Raw genomic sequence first — 20,172 nt, forward strand, 5'->3', positions numbered from 1 at the left:
CGAGAGGACAAAATAACTGCAATTGTATTCGGTCAGTACTATAAATTGTGTTCATTGACGAAATTTAAATTGTGCTCATCACGCGAACAGTATCCGGCGCCTGAATGCTTGCACCCCGCTGCGCATCCATGCTGATTGGGGTGCCTGCTCTCTGCTGGCTTTATTAGCTTATATGGCTCTCTTTTAAATTAAGCGCATTGACGGGGGGCGTCCATCCGTCCATACCGGAATGTAACGGAAGTTTGTAAATCGTACATGAAATTGGTATGCTCCAGCTCACAAAAATGACGCAATATTTTTTCAACATCTTTTTGCAGAAAATTTCGATAAATCAAATATGGTTACCGAAAAAATGAGAAATTAGTGAGCAATGGACGGCTCCTTTTATTTTGTCGTTTTCCATATTCACAGTTTACTAAATTCTCCATAAAAATAATAGTTTCAGAGGTAACTAATTCCATTCGAATTACCATTTATTTTTATTATCTTTATCAATAAAAATCATTTAAAAAAAAATTAATATCATTAATAAAAAATATTTCAAAACATTTTCTTTCGAGATTTTTTGATATTTACGCCCAAGTAAATTCTACGTGAAAATAAACCGAAGGTAACCCCTCCGAAAACTCGATTCTGCTGTTTCGATTGAATTTCTATAACTTTCACGCAGCGAAAGTCCATTTTTCCAAGTTTTTATGTCTCGATTTAATTTTTTGACGTTTTTGCTCCGACTGATCGGGCTCTCGAGCTAAGAAACGTAAGTTTCGGTACCGCACGTTCTGAGCTGTCCAATTTACCGCCTTCTTTCACTGCACAGTTGACAGACGTATGTGTGTCCGTGTCCGTGTCCGTGTGTGTGTGTGTGTGTGTGTGTGTGTGTGTGTGTGTGTGTGTGTGTGTGTGTACCTGAGCATGTCGCACATGCACAGCCAGTCGGACGTTTCATCGAGTAGAGGGAATATATAGGTCGATCGGCTCGAGTATCAAACTCGTAAAACATAAAACGAAAACACACGTTGAAGCTGCAACATGCGAGCTTCGCTCTACCATTTGGTAGTGGGTTTGAATAGCGAATGTTGAGGCACACACACACACGTGTGCATGCTTGCGCAGCGGCGTTCGTTGGCGAATGTTGGTGCACACGCGTGTATGTACGCCTGCAGTTGCGTCCAGCATACACAGCGAGCGAAAAATGTGCATTCATCTTGAATACTATACTTTACGACTAGACCACGAACGAAGTTTTAATGACTTTTTCGGGGACGAGTTACAGCATTTGTCATCAGTCAAGGTTTCATCGAATATATCGTTTTATGATTTATTTCTTCGTCGCAGACTTTTCTTCCATCGTTACTCGAGTTGGAAAGGTTTTTTTTATCATTTCAACTGTAATAATCACAGGCAGTTTATGCTGTTGCGAAATCGCGCTGAAAATGAAGCCTAGAATACTCGAGCGAGTCGATCTCCTGTTCGCTGGACGAACTGTACTCGAACTTGGAGAGCATTGCAGAAATAACCGATCCGTTTGGCCCTTTTTCTACCCCATTTTCTACTGCTTCTCAGACCCAAGTACAAAATACGTTCATTTACGACGGTGGACTAAACGCCAGTGTCATCGCTGCGGTTAATCTCTGACCTTGAATGACGCTGAAGTTTCCAACGTTGGAGTCCAACGAAATGATCGAAAAAAACTCTCCAATTATTCCAGTAATTCTCCTATTTTGTTCCCTGCCAAATTTGCGATTCGTAGCTTTGCAAGCTGCACCAACGATTCGTGAAATAAAAAATTGGTGAATTGAAAACGTTTTTTTCGTTCATTTCGTTGAACTCCAACGTTGGAAACTTCAGCGTCGTGACCTTGAACGTTCTTCTGTGCACATCGACTCGAGTTTCCTTTTGCGAATTCGCCATTATGCGAGGAACCGAAATCGTTGAGATAAGAGGAAACTACGACGCTGAAGGAGTCCACGAAATGAGCGATAAAAATGTTTGTGATTCGCCAATTTTTCATTTCACGAAGCAGCATCGGTGCAGCTTGAAAAATCTAAGAATTGCAAATTCGGCAGGCAACGATATTGGAGTGCAACTATATTGGACAGCTTTTCAGATCATTTCGTTGGACTCCGGAACGGCGTTGCAAACTTCAGCGTCGCATAGAAACTGCGGCTCGGCCGAACTGAAGGTCGTTGAAAAAATGCCTTGAATCGGCCAAATTTGAGTTATTATTAGAAAATTAGAGTATTTCAGGTGCGAATTGTGTTTTTTAGTCTTTCAGTTGTGGAGTTTTGTCGCTCGCGTACAAATCGGAAATAAAAGGCGTTTCAGCGGTTTACTTTTATCTTTTTCCTCGGCTCAGGAAAAAACTGTTAATCGTAAAATGCCAAAATGGGAGATTGTTATCTCGGTTACCCGTCGTATCATCGCAATTAAGAAACGCTTTATTGAATCGAGTGCTCTTTACATTTCAGCGTCATACGTCTCGTCCCTTAGCACTTTGACTTTTTCATTTATATCGAAAAAAATTTGAATCCAAGTACCTCGTTAAAAATTCCAAAGATTTTTTCTTTTTTCCGTTCTATTACGAAAGTAAATGATTATTGCAATTGTCAATGGAATGGAAAGTGGGCCGATTATCGTTGTGAAATAATAATTGCGAGACACGGGGCTTGGTTAAAAATGAACAAATTAATGCGATTCGCTAATGGAAAACGTGAGGAAGAATAGATTCCGTAATTTAAGAACAAACGATTATCTCTGACGCACATGTAACGGCTTGAAAATGTAAGTCAAATGAAGCGACTGTGCCGAGGCGAAGGTGCATTCACACACGTGTGTTATATCGTTCCGCTCGTGCGTAGCCTTCGGGCTCTTATCAATATCGCGGTTACACAACCGGCTGTTGGCGTGCGTTTAAGTATGTATACCTACTTGGTAAGTCGGTCGAGCCGCTTCGCTAACCGAGTTTCTTGCCGCGCATGTCGTCGCTGTGTATCAATTCGGCATCTCTTATTTTCGCCGAAAAACCCCAACAATTTATTTTCTATTAAAGCCTTTAGAGCGCCGCTGGCGAAGGTTGTGTCCGCAGAACAGCGGAAAAGGAGTCGATGTTTTCAGGGGCGCAAAAACTATTTCTAACGAGACGAATCAACTGCACGATGAGAGAGTCCAGAAATTTAGTACAACGGGCCTTTTCCAGAAGCCCACTTTCGATCGAGTCAAATAAATAAGATGGTTCGATACCCTTGAGAATGAGTTGTGTGGACTATGGAGCCACATATTTGCGTCGAGCTCCGCGTGGGCTCGACGCACCCGAGACTCTATTTCAGTTTTCATGATTTTTTAGCAATGTCCACAGCGAGCGGAAGGAAAAAGCATGTAATGTATAGGCGGAAGAACCATGTGATCTTTTCAACCCTCGGGAATAATGTCAGGAATATTGATAAAGTGCAAGCTGTGCATTTGAATAAAAATAATAAAAAAAAAAGGAGTTGGGAAGAATCAGGTTGAAAAGCAGTGCCAAAAGTTGAAGCCCACGAATCCTTATTGCTCGGATCAACGCGAAATACAAACGCTGACGTAGCAAGCACAGAGGCGAAAGAAAAGAGCGACGGAGACTACGAAGAATATCCTACAACAGAATGAAGGAGCGCGTGTGCAATAGAATATGGTGTGACGATAGGGAAAAAAAGAAGGAAACGAGCGTGTAGAACGAGGCAGAGGAAAAGCAAAGAAGAAGAAAATTTCGAAAAAAATTCAGATGGGAGTGAAAGAGAAGTGGGTGGGAGGGAAGAAAATCGTTTCTTCGTTGGGGAAGAGAGAGAGAGAGAGAGAGAGAGAGAGAGAGAGAGAGAGAGAGAGAGAGAGAGAGAGAGAGAGAGAGAGAGAGAGAGAGAGAGAGAGAGAGAGAGAGAGAGAGAGAAAAAGATCCGTGAGCTGAGACCCCCGTCATCGATCCTGGCACGTGCTCGGCAAAAGTTTCCGCCGTTTTCGAACGACGCCGGCGTCGCGGCGAGGCAGCATAGCATAGAAAGAAAGAGAGAGAGAGAGAGAGAGGAAGAGAACGAAGGAGAAAAGATAGAAAGAGTGAGGAAAAGAGCTCCAGCCCCACTACCCCGAGCTTTCGGTCGACGGTGGCTGCTGGGTCGGCGTCGACGTTGTCGTCGGTTGATGGCGCTCGCTGCGGGGGAGGATCACGAGGGTGCGTTTATCCAGGGCGCGTGCGTGCCCCGGTGTGCTTTCCTCATCGTACACGTAGCGTTGTAGAAAAGCATCGCGGCTGATAATGGTAGTGGTGAGTTCTGGGTGTATATACACAAACAAAATGTGGAAAGAGTCGTACGGCGACGGCGCACAAGCAGCGGCAGCACCAGCCATCAAGCGATAGAGGAGCATCACCAACGGCACCATCGTCAGCGCCAGCCGGACCAGCAGCACCACCATCAACAGCAGTAGCAGCCACGAGAAGAGGAAGCAGAAGCGGAGCCAGCGAGCAGTAGCAAGAAGCAGGAGAAGCAAGACACACCAGAAGCATCGAGCGAAGACGTAGATGGAGTAAAGCGGTGGCAGCAGCAGCAGCAGCAGCAGCACTATCACCAATACTCACCACCACCGTCATCCACGCAACACACGACTCTCTACAAGACGGAAAAATAATACAAATACCATCACCTTTGTTGTCGCTACCAATTGAGAGCAATAGAGGCACGTTAATTGTCGGGACACGAGGAAATAAGGATAAGGAAACGTATGAAACTTCGTGAACAACGTCAACTCGTTGGCACTCATGGTGAAAGACTAATTAGAAGAAACCGAATTACTAGAAATACCTGGAGCAAGTTTACTACGGGTGTAGGTGAAAATTCAATGTTGCATCAATAGTGCGCTCATCGAATCCGGCTCCGAGGTGCACGACAGTTGGTTAACAGTGTATCTGACAGTTCCATCAATTGAGCGGAATGATACCGATGCATCGGTGGGTTTAGTCTTGTGTGGGTGTGTGTGTGTGTGTGTGCGTGTGTGTGTGTGTGCGTGTTTCAAATGGACAACACTTTTTTTGATCCTGAAAGAAACGTTTTGGACTGAACAACTGTCAGAGAACGCGTGGAAGTGAGCGGCGATGAAGCAGTAAACAAAACCGAGGATTAGCAACACGATGATCAGGAAGAAGCTCGCTTGAAGGTACACACATGTAAGTGGAAAGGAAAAGGAACAATCAAAGGAAAAAAGTGCTTCGTATGAGGAAACGGAGTGTCGCCAACTGGCAGCAACACATTACGACGACCACGACCACGACAACCAACCACCACCACTACCACCTCCAGCAGCCACCACCAATTGCCACCTCCACAAGGCACAAATATATCAGCAGGCAAGGCAGTGGCGGCAGCGAGTCGCACCACGAGCAGCTGGGGAGGGGCATAGTACGTGCAGTGTTCGCAGTAGTCTCACGACGATAATACACGCGCGAGTTACGATATCGAGAGCCAAGAAGAACACTAACCTGACGAGCGCGAGCACGGGCGAAAGAGAGGGAGAGACAGAGCGAGAAAGGGAGAGAAAGAGGAAAAAATACATGTCGTAGATCCGTATCAAGTTCAACGAAAAGATACAGTGATTGGATTGTCGGTTGGTTGTGCATGGTCGTCGGTTCGTTAGGTCTCAAGAGTATTATTTGCCCGAGGGAGGGAGTTTTGAGCAGCAAACAAGTGCACCTTCCGCGTGATCGCACCAGCAGAAGCAGATTGAAAATAAGCCAGTTTTCGTGGTTATTTAATCATTCGATCGCAACGCCGTGCGATCAAAGATTTTTTCATTGCTCCAATAAGTGATGAAATGCTGTTGACAAAGGTGCTCGGTGGACGATAAAACTAAAGGAACGATCGGTTTTTTATCTCTGCTTTTATTGAGAAAAATAGACGTAAAGTGCAAAGGTTCGTTCGTCAGGAGAGCTAGTGTTCGCGAGTGTGTTGCGGTCTCGATAATCCTGGTAGCCTAGTTTGTTCGTGAAGTGTGGTGAGTTGCATCGTGTCTGCTAGCCCCATGTCCATTATCGAGATCAGCCCCGTGGCTCGCTCCGTGGTGCTTACTATTCTACGTGTTTACTCTTAACGAGTATATTTTACGTATTTCTGGAAAATTTCACACAGTGTCGTATGTAACACAAAAGTTTTAATTTGTTTACAGTGCAGTGCAGAATATTGGATAGTGAGGTGGATAGAACGCAAGGTGTTTTATTTTTCACAGTTGAACACAGAGGCAGATGACAACAGACCAGGCTCATTGCAAGGATCCGTTCGAACAGTGTGCCACGATTATATGTAGATATCAATAAAGTTTTTTTCTAAATTCGTATACCGAGCTGCGAGGAAGTGATTCGATCCACGCTGGAAAAAGAAAACATCGAAGTATTGCATAATAAAATTTGAATTGATCGAAAGTCTTGGACGAATGGCGTGGCAATAAGAATCATTTGATAATACGAAACGAGGAATCAAAGGTCGACGAGGCAAGGATGCTCCGGACTCCGCGTAGATTATCCTGGATATCATTCAGGTACGAGACGAGTTCTCTATAACTGGAGCAGCCCTGGGAGTCCCGGTGACACTAAAATATTTCGTCATCCGGTGACGAAACTGAAGGAAATTGACTGAAAGCTAATTGTAGTACCTGCGCAATCGGTGCTCTCGGAAAAAAGGTTTCGTTGCAAGCTGACGCAAGACGCGTTCGCAGTGGGATCTATCAAAGGCACTAAAAGAACGGAAATAAGATCGTGTACGTTTGAAGAAATAGTGAAACGCGTCAAATCGGTGAAGTCCCGTCTTCCGGGTACCGTGGGAGTCTTGATGAGCGTGGCGATCGATAGCGGGCTCGCGTGCTCGGCTCGGAGACGTTGACGACGTCCGGGTCGGTCTCGGATCGGTCGGGTAACGCGTCCCGCTGGATATCGGGCCAGAGGGATCATTTCAAAGCATCCAGTAATCGTGAGCTATACCCAAAACGGCCAGGGGAATATTCCGCAAGTCTCACATGCTGTGGAATTCTTCCGTCCCTGTTCTCAAGTAGAATAAGTTTATTAGTGGCTGACCACAGGAGCACGATCGATCTCGATACAATCGTTGAGCATTCGTGGAAGAAAAATCGAGGGTACAGTTAACAGGCTGTTAGTGCCCGAAAGTCGATCGTGTCAAAGCATTTCATCAAGACTATTAGAACACTGGATATCGTTGCGTCGTTCATTGGAACGGAAAGCTCCAGAGTACCGACGCAGCGCTTTCGGTGGCAGCGGTACGTGATATTCGGATCCTCTGTCCTTGGCCAAAAGGACAGCGTTTGGTCGCGCAGTCCGTTAGTTCGGCTGATAATTCCGAAAGTAAAGATAGTCCCCCCGACGGTATATGGGGGACTTTGTTGCGACGAGCCTCTTCTCGAGCAGTAGTGGGAGTGCCTCATCCGCAGCAGTCTGCAGACAAACACCTTCGGGAGTTTGCGGTGTGATTGTGGGCAGCACTGGCAGTGGGTCGACCTCAATACTGGCCAGCAATCATCAGCAGCAGCAACACCACGTTGGTCAGCAACAGCACCATCATCTCCATCATCATCCTCACCATCATCATCAGCAGGTCAACACGATGCAGGACGAGTTGCTGATCGAGAAGCAAAGCGGCAGTGGAAAGCAGGCACCTTTGTCACCGGGGGATTTGGACGGGAGCAGCGCACAGGACAAGTCCAAAGAGTCCTCGGAGGCTGAGACAATGGTTGCTGCAACGCCGCAATCGCTTTCGTCATCCGTTGATAAGGATATCACCAGTTGCGTTAACACTTCAGGTCTACAAGGCTTTGCGGAACCAGTGAGGGTTCCCAGTTTGTGGGCCACTGCTCCTGAAGATACGGGACTCCACGCTTTGCCGGTCAACGGCTCCATCGCGACTTTTCAAAACTTCCCGACCGGCGGACCGGCTGGTTTATTCGCTGGATCGAGCGCAGGTGCTCGACGTGCCATCACAGCGAGTCACAACTTTCCTCAGCACGGTGGCAACGCCGGGCCCCCCACCAGCGGTAGGCACGGACTCCAAGTCGGCCAGCAACAGCAGCAGCAGCAGCAGCAACAACAACAACAACAGCAGCAACAAACTACTCATCCGGGAGTTTATCTTCAAGGAAAAGGATACGCCGCCTGGTCAGGGGGCCCGCAAGCTCCCCAACAGTGGGGTGGAGCACCCCAACCCACGGCCGCTCCGAGTCCTGCTTTATCACCCTGGAGCAGGGGCAGATCCGTGCCGAATTTACCACCGAATTTACACTCCTCGCTCCACGCCGCTGCTGCGGTCGCTGCCGCCGCTGGACTCCAAGGTCGCAAACCGAGCCCAACCTTTCCGGGACATCCTGGAGCCAATCAAGGACATCCCTCTAACATTAGTCCTGTCAAGTTTCGCCGAAGTACTTCGTATCCTGGAAAAGGGAATCTTTACCCTCCACAACCGGCTCCCACTTTTGAAGTCACTACTGCTGAGGAACGTGAACTTCTGCAGATGCCGACCTATCAGCAAGTGAGTCCGGATTTCATTCCCCCCTATCGTATTTTATGCTCCGGTTTCTCCTCTCCAGGAATTTGTCAACTTTTTCAAATATTCCGGTCACTTGTTTCATCGGAGTAACTGAAATTCCATGGCGATTGCGTATCATGAATTTCTTTCCCTTTAACAAAGATTTCGTGTTAAGAAGTTTCATTTTTTAACATAATCTTCAATATCGTCACCACGCACATAAGCCTGTAGAATTTCTCGATAAACATTAAAAAGTAACTGACATTATTCTATAAAACTCAATATCGCGATACATGAAACGCTTGTTCAGTTGGGCCGATCGAAAGCTTATGCAGCGGTTTCCAATGCTAAGGGATCTAGTTCGTTCATGTTTCCTTCCGTTCAGACCGATCTTTAGGACCGAGTAGGAATACTTTAGGAAGTTTCGTTTCCACGCTTCGTGGCTGCACGTTCTTCGAGTGCCAGATTATGCAACTATCAGGCTGAGAATTGTATTTAAATTTAGATTGCTCGTACCGGCTGTTCAAACGGACGCACCGTTGTAGCAGTTCGAAAACGACGCAGGTTGCACCATCCCCCTCGTATCACATGATACGAGACTGCCCACAATCGAGAAAAATCGTGCTGAAGCATTTTAATTATAATAGCATCAACTGCGCTCGCTGTGTGCTTCGGTTTATCACTTTTTCATTTGACAATCTTACTGGCCAACGGAACATTGCTGGACAACGGAATTCAATTATAATTCTCAATTGCAACGAAAGAATCATCGATGCCCCTTGCGCGATGCTTCGAAATTCCAGTCTTTGAGTGAATGTACCTAAACAACGTCGCAAACGCCCTTCACGCAAGCCCTTCCGCGAATCTTCCAGGGAGACCTTGGAAGTACGGAAAATCGGTAGGAAAATTCTTGCTATTAAATACCAGGGAACTGTCCCAGTTACGGCAGCTTCCCCGTAGAGCTATTTCCTCCTCCGCGCAACTCGCATCCCCACTTGAAGCGTTGCTCGTCCCCCGTTTCATCCCTCTAAACTCCTCTTCCTCCTCGCCATTTATGGAGCTCGTCTTTCTCTCTTGAGACGTAGTTTTCCTTCGCGGTACCTCGGACCCTCTCCGTCAGACGGTCTCCTTGCTTCTCCTCTCGTCTCGTCTACCTTCGTTTACTACACCGATATCCCTACTAGGAAAGCTTACGCCCGCGAATATAGGGGAGGAAAAGTTTCTTCGGTACGTCTTCCGTCGTCGAATTCTGACCTAATTCCCTCGCGACCTGCTAGGCTGTTTTCCCTCTTCTACTCTATACACAGATTCGTGTGTCTAGCAGAAGTTTAAGCTCAGCTATTTTCGTCCCGTTCCGAAAATACACTTCTTTGGATGCCATCGCCGAGAACGAAACGGCGAAAGAGAAGATTCATATGATGCAGGCAGGAGTGATTATTTCTATGTATGTATGCGTCTGTGCGAGTGGCTCGCGGTGCACATCACCTTCACGGGCTACCGCAAAATGCCTTTATCATTCTCGGGGAATCCCGACGAAGGTGAGGCGAGCTTAACAACCATCGTAATTCGAGGTATCTTCTCAAATATTCCATTGCAGCCGAATCGCTTTGACAACTCGTCCAGAAACGAGCACACGTTGACGAGATATTTTTGTCGGATGCTCGAAGGCTTCCTAAATTGTAGAAATTATGGAAATATCAAAGTGGTTACGCATTGCAGAATTTTTAATTGCATCGAATTGTTGAAAATCGTTTCTTATCGATTTTTCTTATCGATTTTAGATAAAAGTGTTTCTGTGAAACATGAGAAGGCTGGAATACGTCAATTGAAAAACGAACGAATACGTCTGTTGCTCACCCCCGAGAATTGTAAAAGGCATTTTCATCATTCCTGAGGAATAATTATTCCGAACGAGTAAAAACGTACCGAGTGATTTGCTAAATCTTTGTAATCATTCAACCCCGATGCGGCAGGAGGGGGTGGATCATTGAAAAAAGATGCATACGTAACGCCCGCCAGGCAATTAGCAGCTAAAAGATTCGGAGCTTTGGTATAAGCAATTAGTAACATTGCAGAATACAAAACAGTTTTTTGTTCCATAGAGCGCAGTTGCTGCATATACGTACGATTTTGTTTTTACCTGATGGGGCTCTCAAGAGCTCGAGTGTATCGATTTTTTGCTTCTTTCTCTTTCAAACTCATCCACGTACAGTGAGTGAGTAAAAAAGTTCCGTGATTTACCAAGTTATTCAACGCTTGCCTTGCCCATCGTGCGCCACAGTGCAAGCTCTATCGATCCATCTTCGTTCACCGAGATTACGTGGTGACCTGGAACGTCTGACGAATATAGAAGCATGCCTTCGGAGTTACTACCAACGATTCGGAAGACGTTTAGCATTGGAAACAAAAATTCGAAAAGGATGTGCCGTTACCTCCCATATCGTTTACACCTGTAATTACCGGAATATAAGAAGGCGCGTCAAAATATTCCCCCCATCAACCGTCTTCCGCTGTGTCATCCGCGTCGTGGCGAGTCTGATTTTACGGACAAAAAAGGTTTGGCTCGGCGGATTCGATAAACATTTGCTCGATCAATCGAACTTGAAGAATTCTGAATAAATGACGAAACTAATAATTTTTCGTACATGCAAAAACTTTCGATCTGGAACTCCCGACACTATTGAAAATCTCTTTTTCGTCATTGACTGCATTCAAATTCATAGACCAGCAGAGAAATTCACCTCGCACAAGTTTGTTTGAACTTTGAAGTCGTAATAGGCTTTAATCATAAAGCGTAAAGAATTACGAACCTGCAGAAGTGCTTCTCCGTTATTTTATCTCGGTCACGGAGCTACTTTTATGAACAAGTGGTGTTTCGAATGCATTTTGCTTGCGGAGAGGAAGCTTTGTGAGCGATTCCCATTAAGGAGTGAGCACTGTGCAATTTTGGAATTGGTAGACGACTGTTTAGTGTGTGCGAGGAAAAAAGAGGAAGAGAGAGAGTGGAAACAATCGTACACTGCGGTTATTCTCTTGACAATAAAACTACATTTTCTTAATTTTTCCGAGACGCTTAATATTCCGGTCACATGCAAATCTCGTGTTAATGAGACTTTTCATTATGCACGAGAGAAAAATCACATCGCCGGGGTTCCGACTTTGTGATAATAAATTCTCTGCTGCCTGCTCAAAACTCACTAAATTTATCAAGAACATTATTCATTTTGGGGATTTCCGCATTTCGAAAACTTTTAGAGGCCCGCTTTACAGATTGATTTGACAGCGAGTCGTGTTCGAAGTTTTTTTTGACAGCAAACATCAGTGGAACGTCAATGAATCTATTTGGAGTCGTTTTTCTCGTCCACTCTGAATTCATTTGCCATCTCCGAGGCTGCTGGTTTTAAAATGCTCAGTACACGTTGTAAGAAAACATCGGACGCTACAATTTCAGATCTCGATGCCTGGGGAAAAAAGTTTCGTGTTGTAACTTGGGAATTGCTTCTCCGCAATTTTATAGAACGCTCGGTACTCACGTACAACTATTTTCCTCTATTTTCTTTTTCTCGTCCGTGTTGAGTTTGGAACAATTGTAAAACTTCATAAAAGCAGCAAATCAATTTCCCTCTTCGAAAAGCAATTCAACCTTTCTTTCAACACGTATGTCAATTTCTATTGTGAATATCTACGTTCCATATTGATTGAATTTAAAGTTGTTTTTTTTTTCTTTTCCTTCGTTTGTTTGAGAAAAATGCTGTTCTTCCCAGTCTCGACCTGAATAATCTATAATTAATCAGGATTTTAAAAAAATTCGGTTTTACCATTGAGCGTCGTTTTGGTTGTGAATTCCGTGGTTTTGCGCTGAGTTTGTACTTGTTTCTCGACGTATATTTGCTGAGGATAAAGTACGTGTCGCCGCAAGAATCGAAACCCGTAACGACGATAAACGAGATAAGGGTGTTTCACGAACTGGTGTTTCAAGACAGTCGCAGAAAGAGAATCAGAGAAAGGGAAAGAGATGTCGAACGAAGAGAACGAGTTCGGAAACTACTCGAAACTCGAATTTCGAAACTAGTAGAATCGAGCGTTTCCTGGGGCCCATAACGCTTCAAAGACTATCGAACGCTACGACTATATTTAACTTTGTGAGTTTTGAGGTTTTAGCTCTGACACTAGATCATAGAATATTCAACAGAGTCACGCGTATTTGTGGTTAAGGCGTTTCGGGAATGGGTGACAAAGTGTACAAAGTGTGTGTGTGTGTGTGTAAGCCTATGTCTGCTTCGAACGTAGATAGAATCGAACCGTATAGTTTATAATTTGTCGATAAACTCACAAGTCAAATCGATGTGAAAATTAGGAAACTAATCGTCCCGAATTGGATTATTGCTTAAGGTAGAGACTCTCCGATAGGAAAATAATACGATGAAAATGAAAAGATAATTGTTTGACCGTTTCGTTCGTATTTTGCTCTTTGGATATTTCATTTTTTGAATTTTCATCGTTCCTGAGTAATCTTCTTATTCCGGTTTCTATGATGAGTCATTATACGAATTTTACTTTCAATTCATTGGAATGGTTTTTGGCTATTTTCGTTAGGGTCACTCGTCATATTTTAGTCGAAGCTTATTTGAAAGATACGAAAATTCATTGAAGCAGTCGAAACTGTCGTGTAAGTTATTCAATTTTATTTTCACGATTATTCCATACAGCTAGAGCAGAGATAACAATGTTTGTTTTTCGAGAAAATGAAGTAAGACAGGTGCTTTACCCACCAGGTATATTCGTTCACCCACTCGGTTCATCGTAATACTCCAATGAGTGAAACTGCTCTACTTATTTGAGACAGTGAATATTTCGTGTCACAATTGAATATAATTTAAAAAGTAGATATTTAATGGCGTTGAATTTACGTCGGTGGCTCAGGTGACACTGAAAACTGGGGGAGCAGTTTTCATGATCGTTATTCTCGCTCGACAATCCCAAAGCCTAGCGTAAATGAGAAAGTCGAAAAAAAATGCGGCTAATATAAAGGTTAATGACAAGTGAGAAATGTAAAAATGTGGAAGACACGAGAGCAAGAGATTTTGAGGAGAATCGTTGAAATCGGAGCCGGTGAGCGAGCCTGGGCGTGTTCGATAATCTGTTCACGAAGGCGATCATATTACTCGCTATCGCGCGCGGAGTAACGCGGTAGCATGTCAAGTTACCATGCGGAAAAACAACTGTTTGCGTTGTCTGGTACACAGATAGTTAGGGATAAACCAAGCGAGAACTCGGCAACGATAGAGAAAATAACATCGCCGACTGATATGGGGACTTTCAAAATTTCGCGTTTAATTCGAATTTCAAACCTCACGAATAACGTAGATAACGTATTACGAACGCGCACAAGGTTGCGCGAGAGCGATCTTTTGTTGGGGCAAATAATTGGCACACTTTCTGTACGCAGCGCATTTCTATCCAAACGAATATGGCCTGAGCGTTGAAGTAAAAATGATTACGAAATGATCGAAGAATTTTCATTCTCCGAATAAAAGTTGCACATTAATTTCGTAACGCGTTTATACGTTTCGGTCCAGCTCCTGCATAAATTTCAGTAACCCAAAATCACGTGTGAATCCAGTTAACTTTTTGTTTCGCAGCAGCGATACTAAACTGCGAATAAAAATATGAATTTTGCCATTTCGAATGAATTCGAAGTGAAAAATTCACCGGAACTTTCCAGCTATGATTTATTCACAGTAAACTACTCTGCCCCGACTCCTGATAACCGATCCGTGATGTATTAAATGTAACATTAAACTCATTCAACATATATGCTGAACAAAAAATCGCGTCCCCTGAAGAAAGAGAGTAAAAAGAGAAAGTTTAATCCGAAGGGGAAAAAAGCACGAACGATGGATAAAGAAGAGGCGAAGGTTTTAAGGGAGAAGGAGAAAACCGAGGGAAAGATAGATGGGTGAAAATAAAATGAGCGCTAGACTGTACGATCTGAAAAGGTGAACGCTGGAACGCATTCGAAATGCATATCCGGGATATGCTAAATCTCCGAAAGCGGTACCGTGTGATTTCGTTGAGGTTTCGAGCTCTCTGTGAGGTCAGGGCTATACCAAGCCTCTGTATATCTATACGAGTCTGGAATTCTTCCGAAGATATATCTACTATTATAGTACGTGGATAGAACTGGGAAAGCGAGTATTTGCGAGGCCTGGGCGCTCGGATTTACAATGCAAATTCAGAGCCGAGCTACATATACACAAATACATTTGTGCTTCGTGGGCATGCACACACACACATAGAGGCGTAGCAAGGTGTGTAGTAAGCGAAGAGCACAGTGGGCGTCTCGGTTCATCCTACACCGCGGACCAACTCGTCGAAGCAACTCCTCTGGTGCTTGCCTGCGACTTTGGTTAGCCGAACAGTGAGAACCAACGACAACGACGATGAGGGAAACCCCGCCCTGGCTACGACCTTTGCAGATGCAAAAGCTTCGTTACTTACGTCGAGATCAACGGAGCAAGTCTTCCATGGAGCGTCTCTCTTCGCTTGCTCTCAACTTTCAAATACGTACGTGTCTCTCTGTGTGCACGAGCAACATATTCGCCTTACACGCTCCCGCGTGATCTTCCTCGAATTCAGCATAGTTTCACTTCCGTTTGCTCTTCCGCACTGAGAAACAAGTTCCCAGTATCTCGTCACGAACCAAAGAAAATGAGTGAGGGCGTCCGAAAATCAATGCACGTCCCATACAACCAGCGGAAAGGAGCTTCGATTTTTACAGCTGCTCTTGAACCTTTTCGGATCATGAAGTTTTTTATTTCCTGTTTCTATTTCTCGATATTAATTGTGTTTGGGCGCGGGGGGAGCTTCGAGACATGAAAAGGGTCGGCGGAATAGGACTCAAAGGAGAAACATTTTTTATTACTCGCATCATTATTTTCGATAGAAATGATACAACTCGGAATTATGAATGAAAAATGCGGAATAAAATGATGAAAAAGTATCATTTCTCGCTATTCCATCGCCCTTCTTTTCAATTTTTTTTTACAAAACCAAGAATTAAGTTATCTCAAGCAACATCGGAGTTGGTACGCTCACAATGACCAGCTCTCTTTTGTGCTAGCTCTTAATGTGCACGCGAAAAATCCCCAGATATCATTTCCCCGGTAGAAATTGTGTTTGGAATGAATTTGAGCAGGATAAAGAGACTGACGGCCCCGAACAAGGGCGAGTTGAGAAGCGAGGGGGCAGTGGGGCGGAAGATCTTTGTGTTTGCGTCACGATTACGATTATTTATAACTGAAAGATGGCGTGATTCGAAGGGGGAACCCTTTGCGGAGCGTTAATTGTGGCGATTATATTTTTTACAAGCTTCCTTCCGTCTTCAATGATTCTCCGTGGAACGGAGACCCCCTTGAGCCGTGCGACGAATGAAAATTTACAGATCAAAAAAGAAACGACATAAAAAATACGTCGGATTTCGAATTCCGATCCTGGCGCTAGGTTCGTTGTAATCGCGAGTTTGAAATTGAGTGAAAAAAAGTTTTTCCGACAAAATGGAGTAAAAGCAGCGTTAAATGGATTCCCAATCTGTAACTATCGGCAATCGTCGAACGCAAAATCTACCTCGATTTGCCTCTTTTCACGTGGCTGTGACTTAATTTTTTCACATCATTGTTTAATAGGTCGAGGGTATATGCGGGCAAGGTAGCAACAGAAAGAGGTTGTCATTGTGCACAAAAGCACGATTGTGAGGCAACGAAATTAGCTCGAGGTAAGGAGAAACGTGGCGGAGATGAGGAGAGTCTTTGGAATATCGATCTGCGACCCACTCTTACGCGAGTTCCCTAATCGATACGTACCGCTACGTACATCATACCATCTGTTTGTTTGCAACTGTTACAGGGCGCACATAATACGTGCGATGCCTGTACAGACTAAATGTCTGAAACCTTGGAATCTGTCATGGCAGTGCATACACCGCCCTTGTGCTTCACCGTTTCGTATCTACATGCGCATATAGAGCAATGCGTACACCGTAGTTACAGGTTACAACGACAATTTCCCCGGACAAGTCGACGTTCCGAGCGTCTCGCGTTAATTAATTATTCACTCGCCTCGACGTATCAAGCTCTGCTTCCATGAATGGGTATTCTATTCATGAAACTGTGCTGGGCTCACTGGCTCAAACAACTAGAGCTACGGCAACACATTGCGGAGTCGTTTGAGCCGACTAATTTCACCGATTAATAAAATGCATTATAAACCTTCGTGAAATCTTATTTCGATTCAATTCGAAACTCTTCCTCTTCCCATTTTGCGGGAGTCTATTTTTTCAGCGCTGCATACGATTTAAAAAAGTCGGTGGACGCATCGATCTTTTTCCCCGGGGAGTTCAATTGAAATTCCTCAAGTTTATGCAAATCTAATTGGTTTTTTCTAACGAGAGTCACTTCCGAACGTGCTTAACGGAAACTCCTACCCGACAAGAAATAAATAAATCATATGGAAGCTATAAAGATAGTGATTTTTTCGGATTCCTCTTCTTAGAGCCTTTTCCGACCTTCCACCTGCTATCGCATTCACTTACGTGTGTTTCATTAATTATTTACGATTGCACGTAACAGCCTCAAGGTTTCTTATTCGTTGGTGTCATGTCATAGCACATGCGTGAGACCTGCAGAAAAATACGATGAAGTTCCCGAGGCAATTGTCGCTCCGTCAAATCGTATTCTGATCGGGAATTTAGCTTATCGTGACAAATTCGAAGCTGGCAAGTGGAACGATCAGAATTGAGGCGGGGGCGTCACACCGATCGTAAAACTTCTCAAATATGCGCTTCCTCGAGTCCCAAAACATCATTTAATCTCAAAATTACATAAAATAGCATAAATAATTATAGAATTTTGAAAAATACTCAATCCGAAAACTTGAAGTTTTGATGCGCAAAAAGAATTTTTCATTGAAAAAAAAAAAAAAAATAAATAGAATTATACATTTTTATGCTAATTTTCGATACCAGGCATGCGATATTCTTGCCCATTCGTACACGTGTTTTCGAACAAATATGATGAAAAAAAGTGTGGTAGCAGCCGCGTAGCAATAGATTGTCGCGTTGATGGAATGGAAGCGTTTGGTTCGTGACACGTAATAATGTACAACGATCCATGAAACGAAGGAATTGTGAATGCCGTGAAGTATTACAGAATTACATGGTTTTCTGTTTCGCTGCATTAATACAAATATATTCATGCCCGGAGCTCTCGAGAGGAGAGTAATGCTCGTCGAGATGCGGGAGAGAAAAGTGGCCCGGAGCTTCTTCTTATTCCGAGGGAGGCTTACTCGTTTCCGCGGGACACAATCGCTTGCAGAAGTGTCGCGATAAGCGATTGCCGCACTAAAAGTAAGCGTTGGTGCCGGGCTTAGGAAGGGAAAAGCCGAGAAACACAGTGAGAAGTACGTGAAAGAAACGTAATGGAAAGGGAGTTATCATGTTGGGCCGGAAAAGATGAGTATAAGGGAATAAAAGACCGCGGTGAATATAAACGGGCGAGAAAAAGGAGTGAAACGAAATAAATACATAGAAAGGGGAATTTGAATGTACGAGGAAGCGAGAGATGAAACGAAAGGGGGTGCGTACATGCAAAGAATAAAAGAGCAAAGTGGAACGAATATGAAACAGCAAATCTTGGAGGACTACGAATCGTGCGATATAGTCCTATTTTTTATGCACTTTTTGCTTGATTATACGATTCACCGAATCCTGCTCGCTTGTGCGCCGAGAGGAGTTCATTGAAAATGGAGTAAAAAATCGAAAAGCGTTTCGAACAGTATTTCGTCGCTGTTCGATAGAGAAAGCGAAAAACTCTGATGAACTGAAATTTTTTATAGAAAAAGGTTTTTTCTGAGGCGCATGAAAAAGTCGAAATTTCTTTGCGACGCTACAGAAGTTTCTTTCGTTTCTTCAATTCTAAGCATTGCTCGTATGGGATTATGGAGCTTGCGTGGGTCGGCAGAATGGCTCGAAGAATAAGAAAGTGTAGCATCGAATTAAATAGCAAAGTAAGGCGAATGGGGCCGCAAATCGTTCTCGAAATAAAGGAAAGAAAGATTGAAGCTGGTTGGAAAAGATCCGAAGAGCGAAGAACGTTAGCGCGCACGTTTAGAACGAATGAAAATGGGAAAGAGCTATCGAGTCTAGACCACGGCAAGATGAAGTAGGAAATTGTGGTGGGCCGAAGAAAAAGTGAGAATACTTCGCAGCAAAAATGCTGCGCCAGAAGCAAGAGAGAGAGAGAGAGAGAGAGAGGGACGAGAAAAGCAAAGATAGATAAATGAGAAAAAGGGGAAGGAGGAAAGAAACTACATATGCGAGTTTCTGTATGGAGTAACAGGTACGAACTTAGCTACCTGGCCTGGATCGTATGGTTACGAGATAAAAGCCTTTTCGACGGTTCAATGCCCTGAAAAAACAAACACCTTACTAAATATTTGCCCCTCTTTCCGTTCGTCGAATGACTCCCATTTTTTCCACTTTCCCCCTTTCCGTTCCATTGTGTCGAATCGATTGTAATCGTAAGAAAATATCGTCGATGAATTTTCTGTTCAGCTGTGTCTCCAAAATAGGCTTTCGAAATGATATTATACGGTGAAGAAATGCCAGATCAGACGATCGAGGAACTCAAGAATTGCACAAATTCGTGATTCAACATTTTCTCAATGAAATGGATATATTTCTTAAGTATGGACGGAGAATATTTTGTTTTAACGAATGCACGCGCTGCGCAACGAAATATTGAAAATCAGTAACTCGGGCTTGTGACAGGCTCTAATTACGCGTATCTTATGCGAATGCTCGTAAAAATTGTTATCTGAATTGACTTTTCAAGTACACGTCGACGCGGTTGTCGCTTCGGAGCGAGAGAGAGAGAGAGAGAGAGAGAGAGAGAGAGAGAGAGAGAGAGAGAGAGAGAGAGAGAGATCAGTACAGTGCATGCAAAACATGCCACTCGTGGCCGGACTAATCGTGTGCATAGGTGTGCATATTATAAAATTCTCGTCATCGCATTCCCGGCATGCATCACCGGGAACTACGATTCTGGCAACTCATCCAAAAACATCGGGGTATCGAGCTCTCTCCAATACTGAATAATTGAAACAACAGGTTACGAATTTTGCTCCGGACATTGCGATGTGAATACAGAACGTAAATTGCGGACATGAAAAGGGGAATAAAGCGTGAAAAAATGTTGAAAAACATCGAGAGGAAAAAAATATCACGAGTCACGTTCTCGGAGGTTTGCTTCCACGAAGGATTGTTGTACTTTCGTTTCGACTAATGGAGCCAAAATTGTTGGATGAATGCAACGAGCCATGCCAGCTGTGCGATGAAAATTTGGTAATTATAAAACAATGAGACCTCGCGAGTTTCTGTCGCATCGGCGAAAGCTGCAATATTTTTTTACTCGACGTCGCAGTCGAACGTCAAAAAGAAAGCGATGAATATTCGGTTTCAAATTTTCAGGAAAATAATAGTTTGTGCATTTGTATTACCAAAGCTTTTCGTCAATTTTTCATTTCCGCTAATATCTTCACTGCAGAATGGTGATTTTTATGCGACAGTAACGGA

At 44.0% G+C, this 20,172-nt stretch overlaps 1 protein-coding gene across 1 annotated transcript in view; it reads left to right on the forward strand.

Annotated features, from left to right (window-relative positions):
• Window positions 1-5,278: 5,278 nt before the first annotated feature.
• orb2 overlaps window positions 5,279-20,172 on the forward strand; it is a 215,336-nt gene continuing 200,442 nt past the window's right edge. The window contains exon 1 of the mRNA XM_043413258.1: window positions 5,279-8,546. Coding sequence (XP_043269193.1) covers window positions 7,395-8,546 — 1,152 coding nt within the window. The 5' untranslated portion in view covers window positions 5,279-7,394. The remainder of the gene's footprint in view (window positions 8,547-20,172) is intronic.

Source organism: Venturia canescens, chromosome 2 (genome assembly GCF_019457755.1).
Source record: "Venturia canescens isolate UGA chromosome 2, ASM1945775v1, whole genome shotgun sequence".
Taxonomy (NCBI): Eukaryota; Metazoa; Arthropoda; class Insecta; order Hymenoptera; family Ichneumonidae; genus Venturia; species Venturia canescens.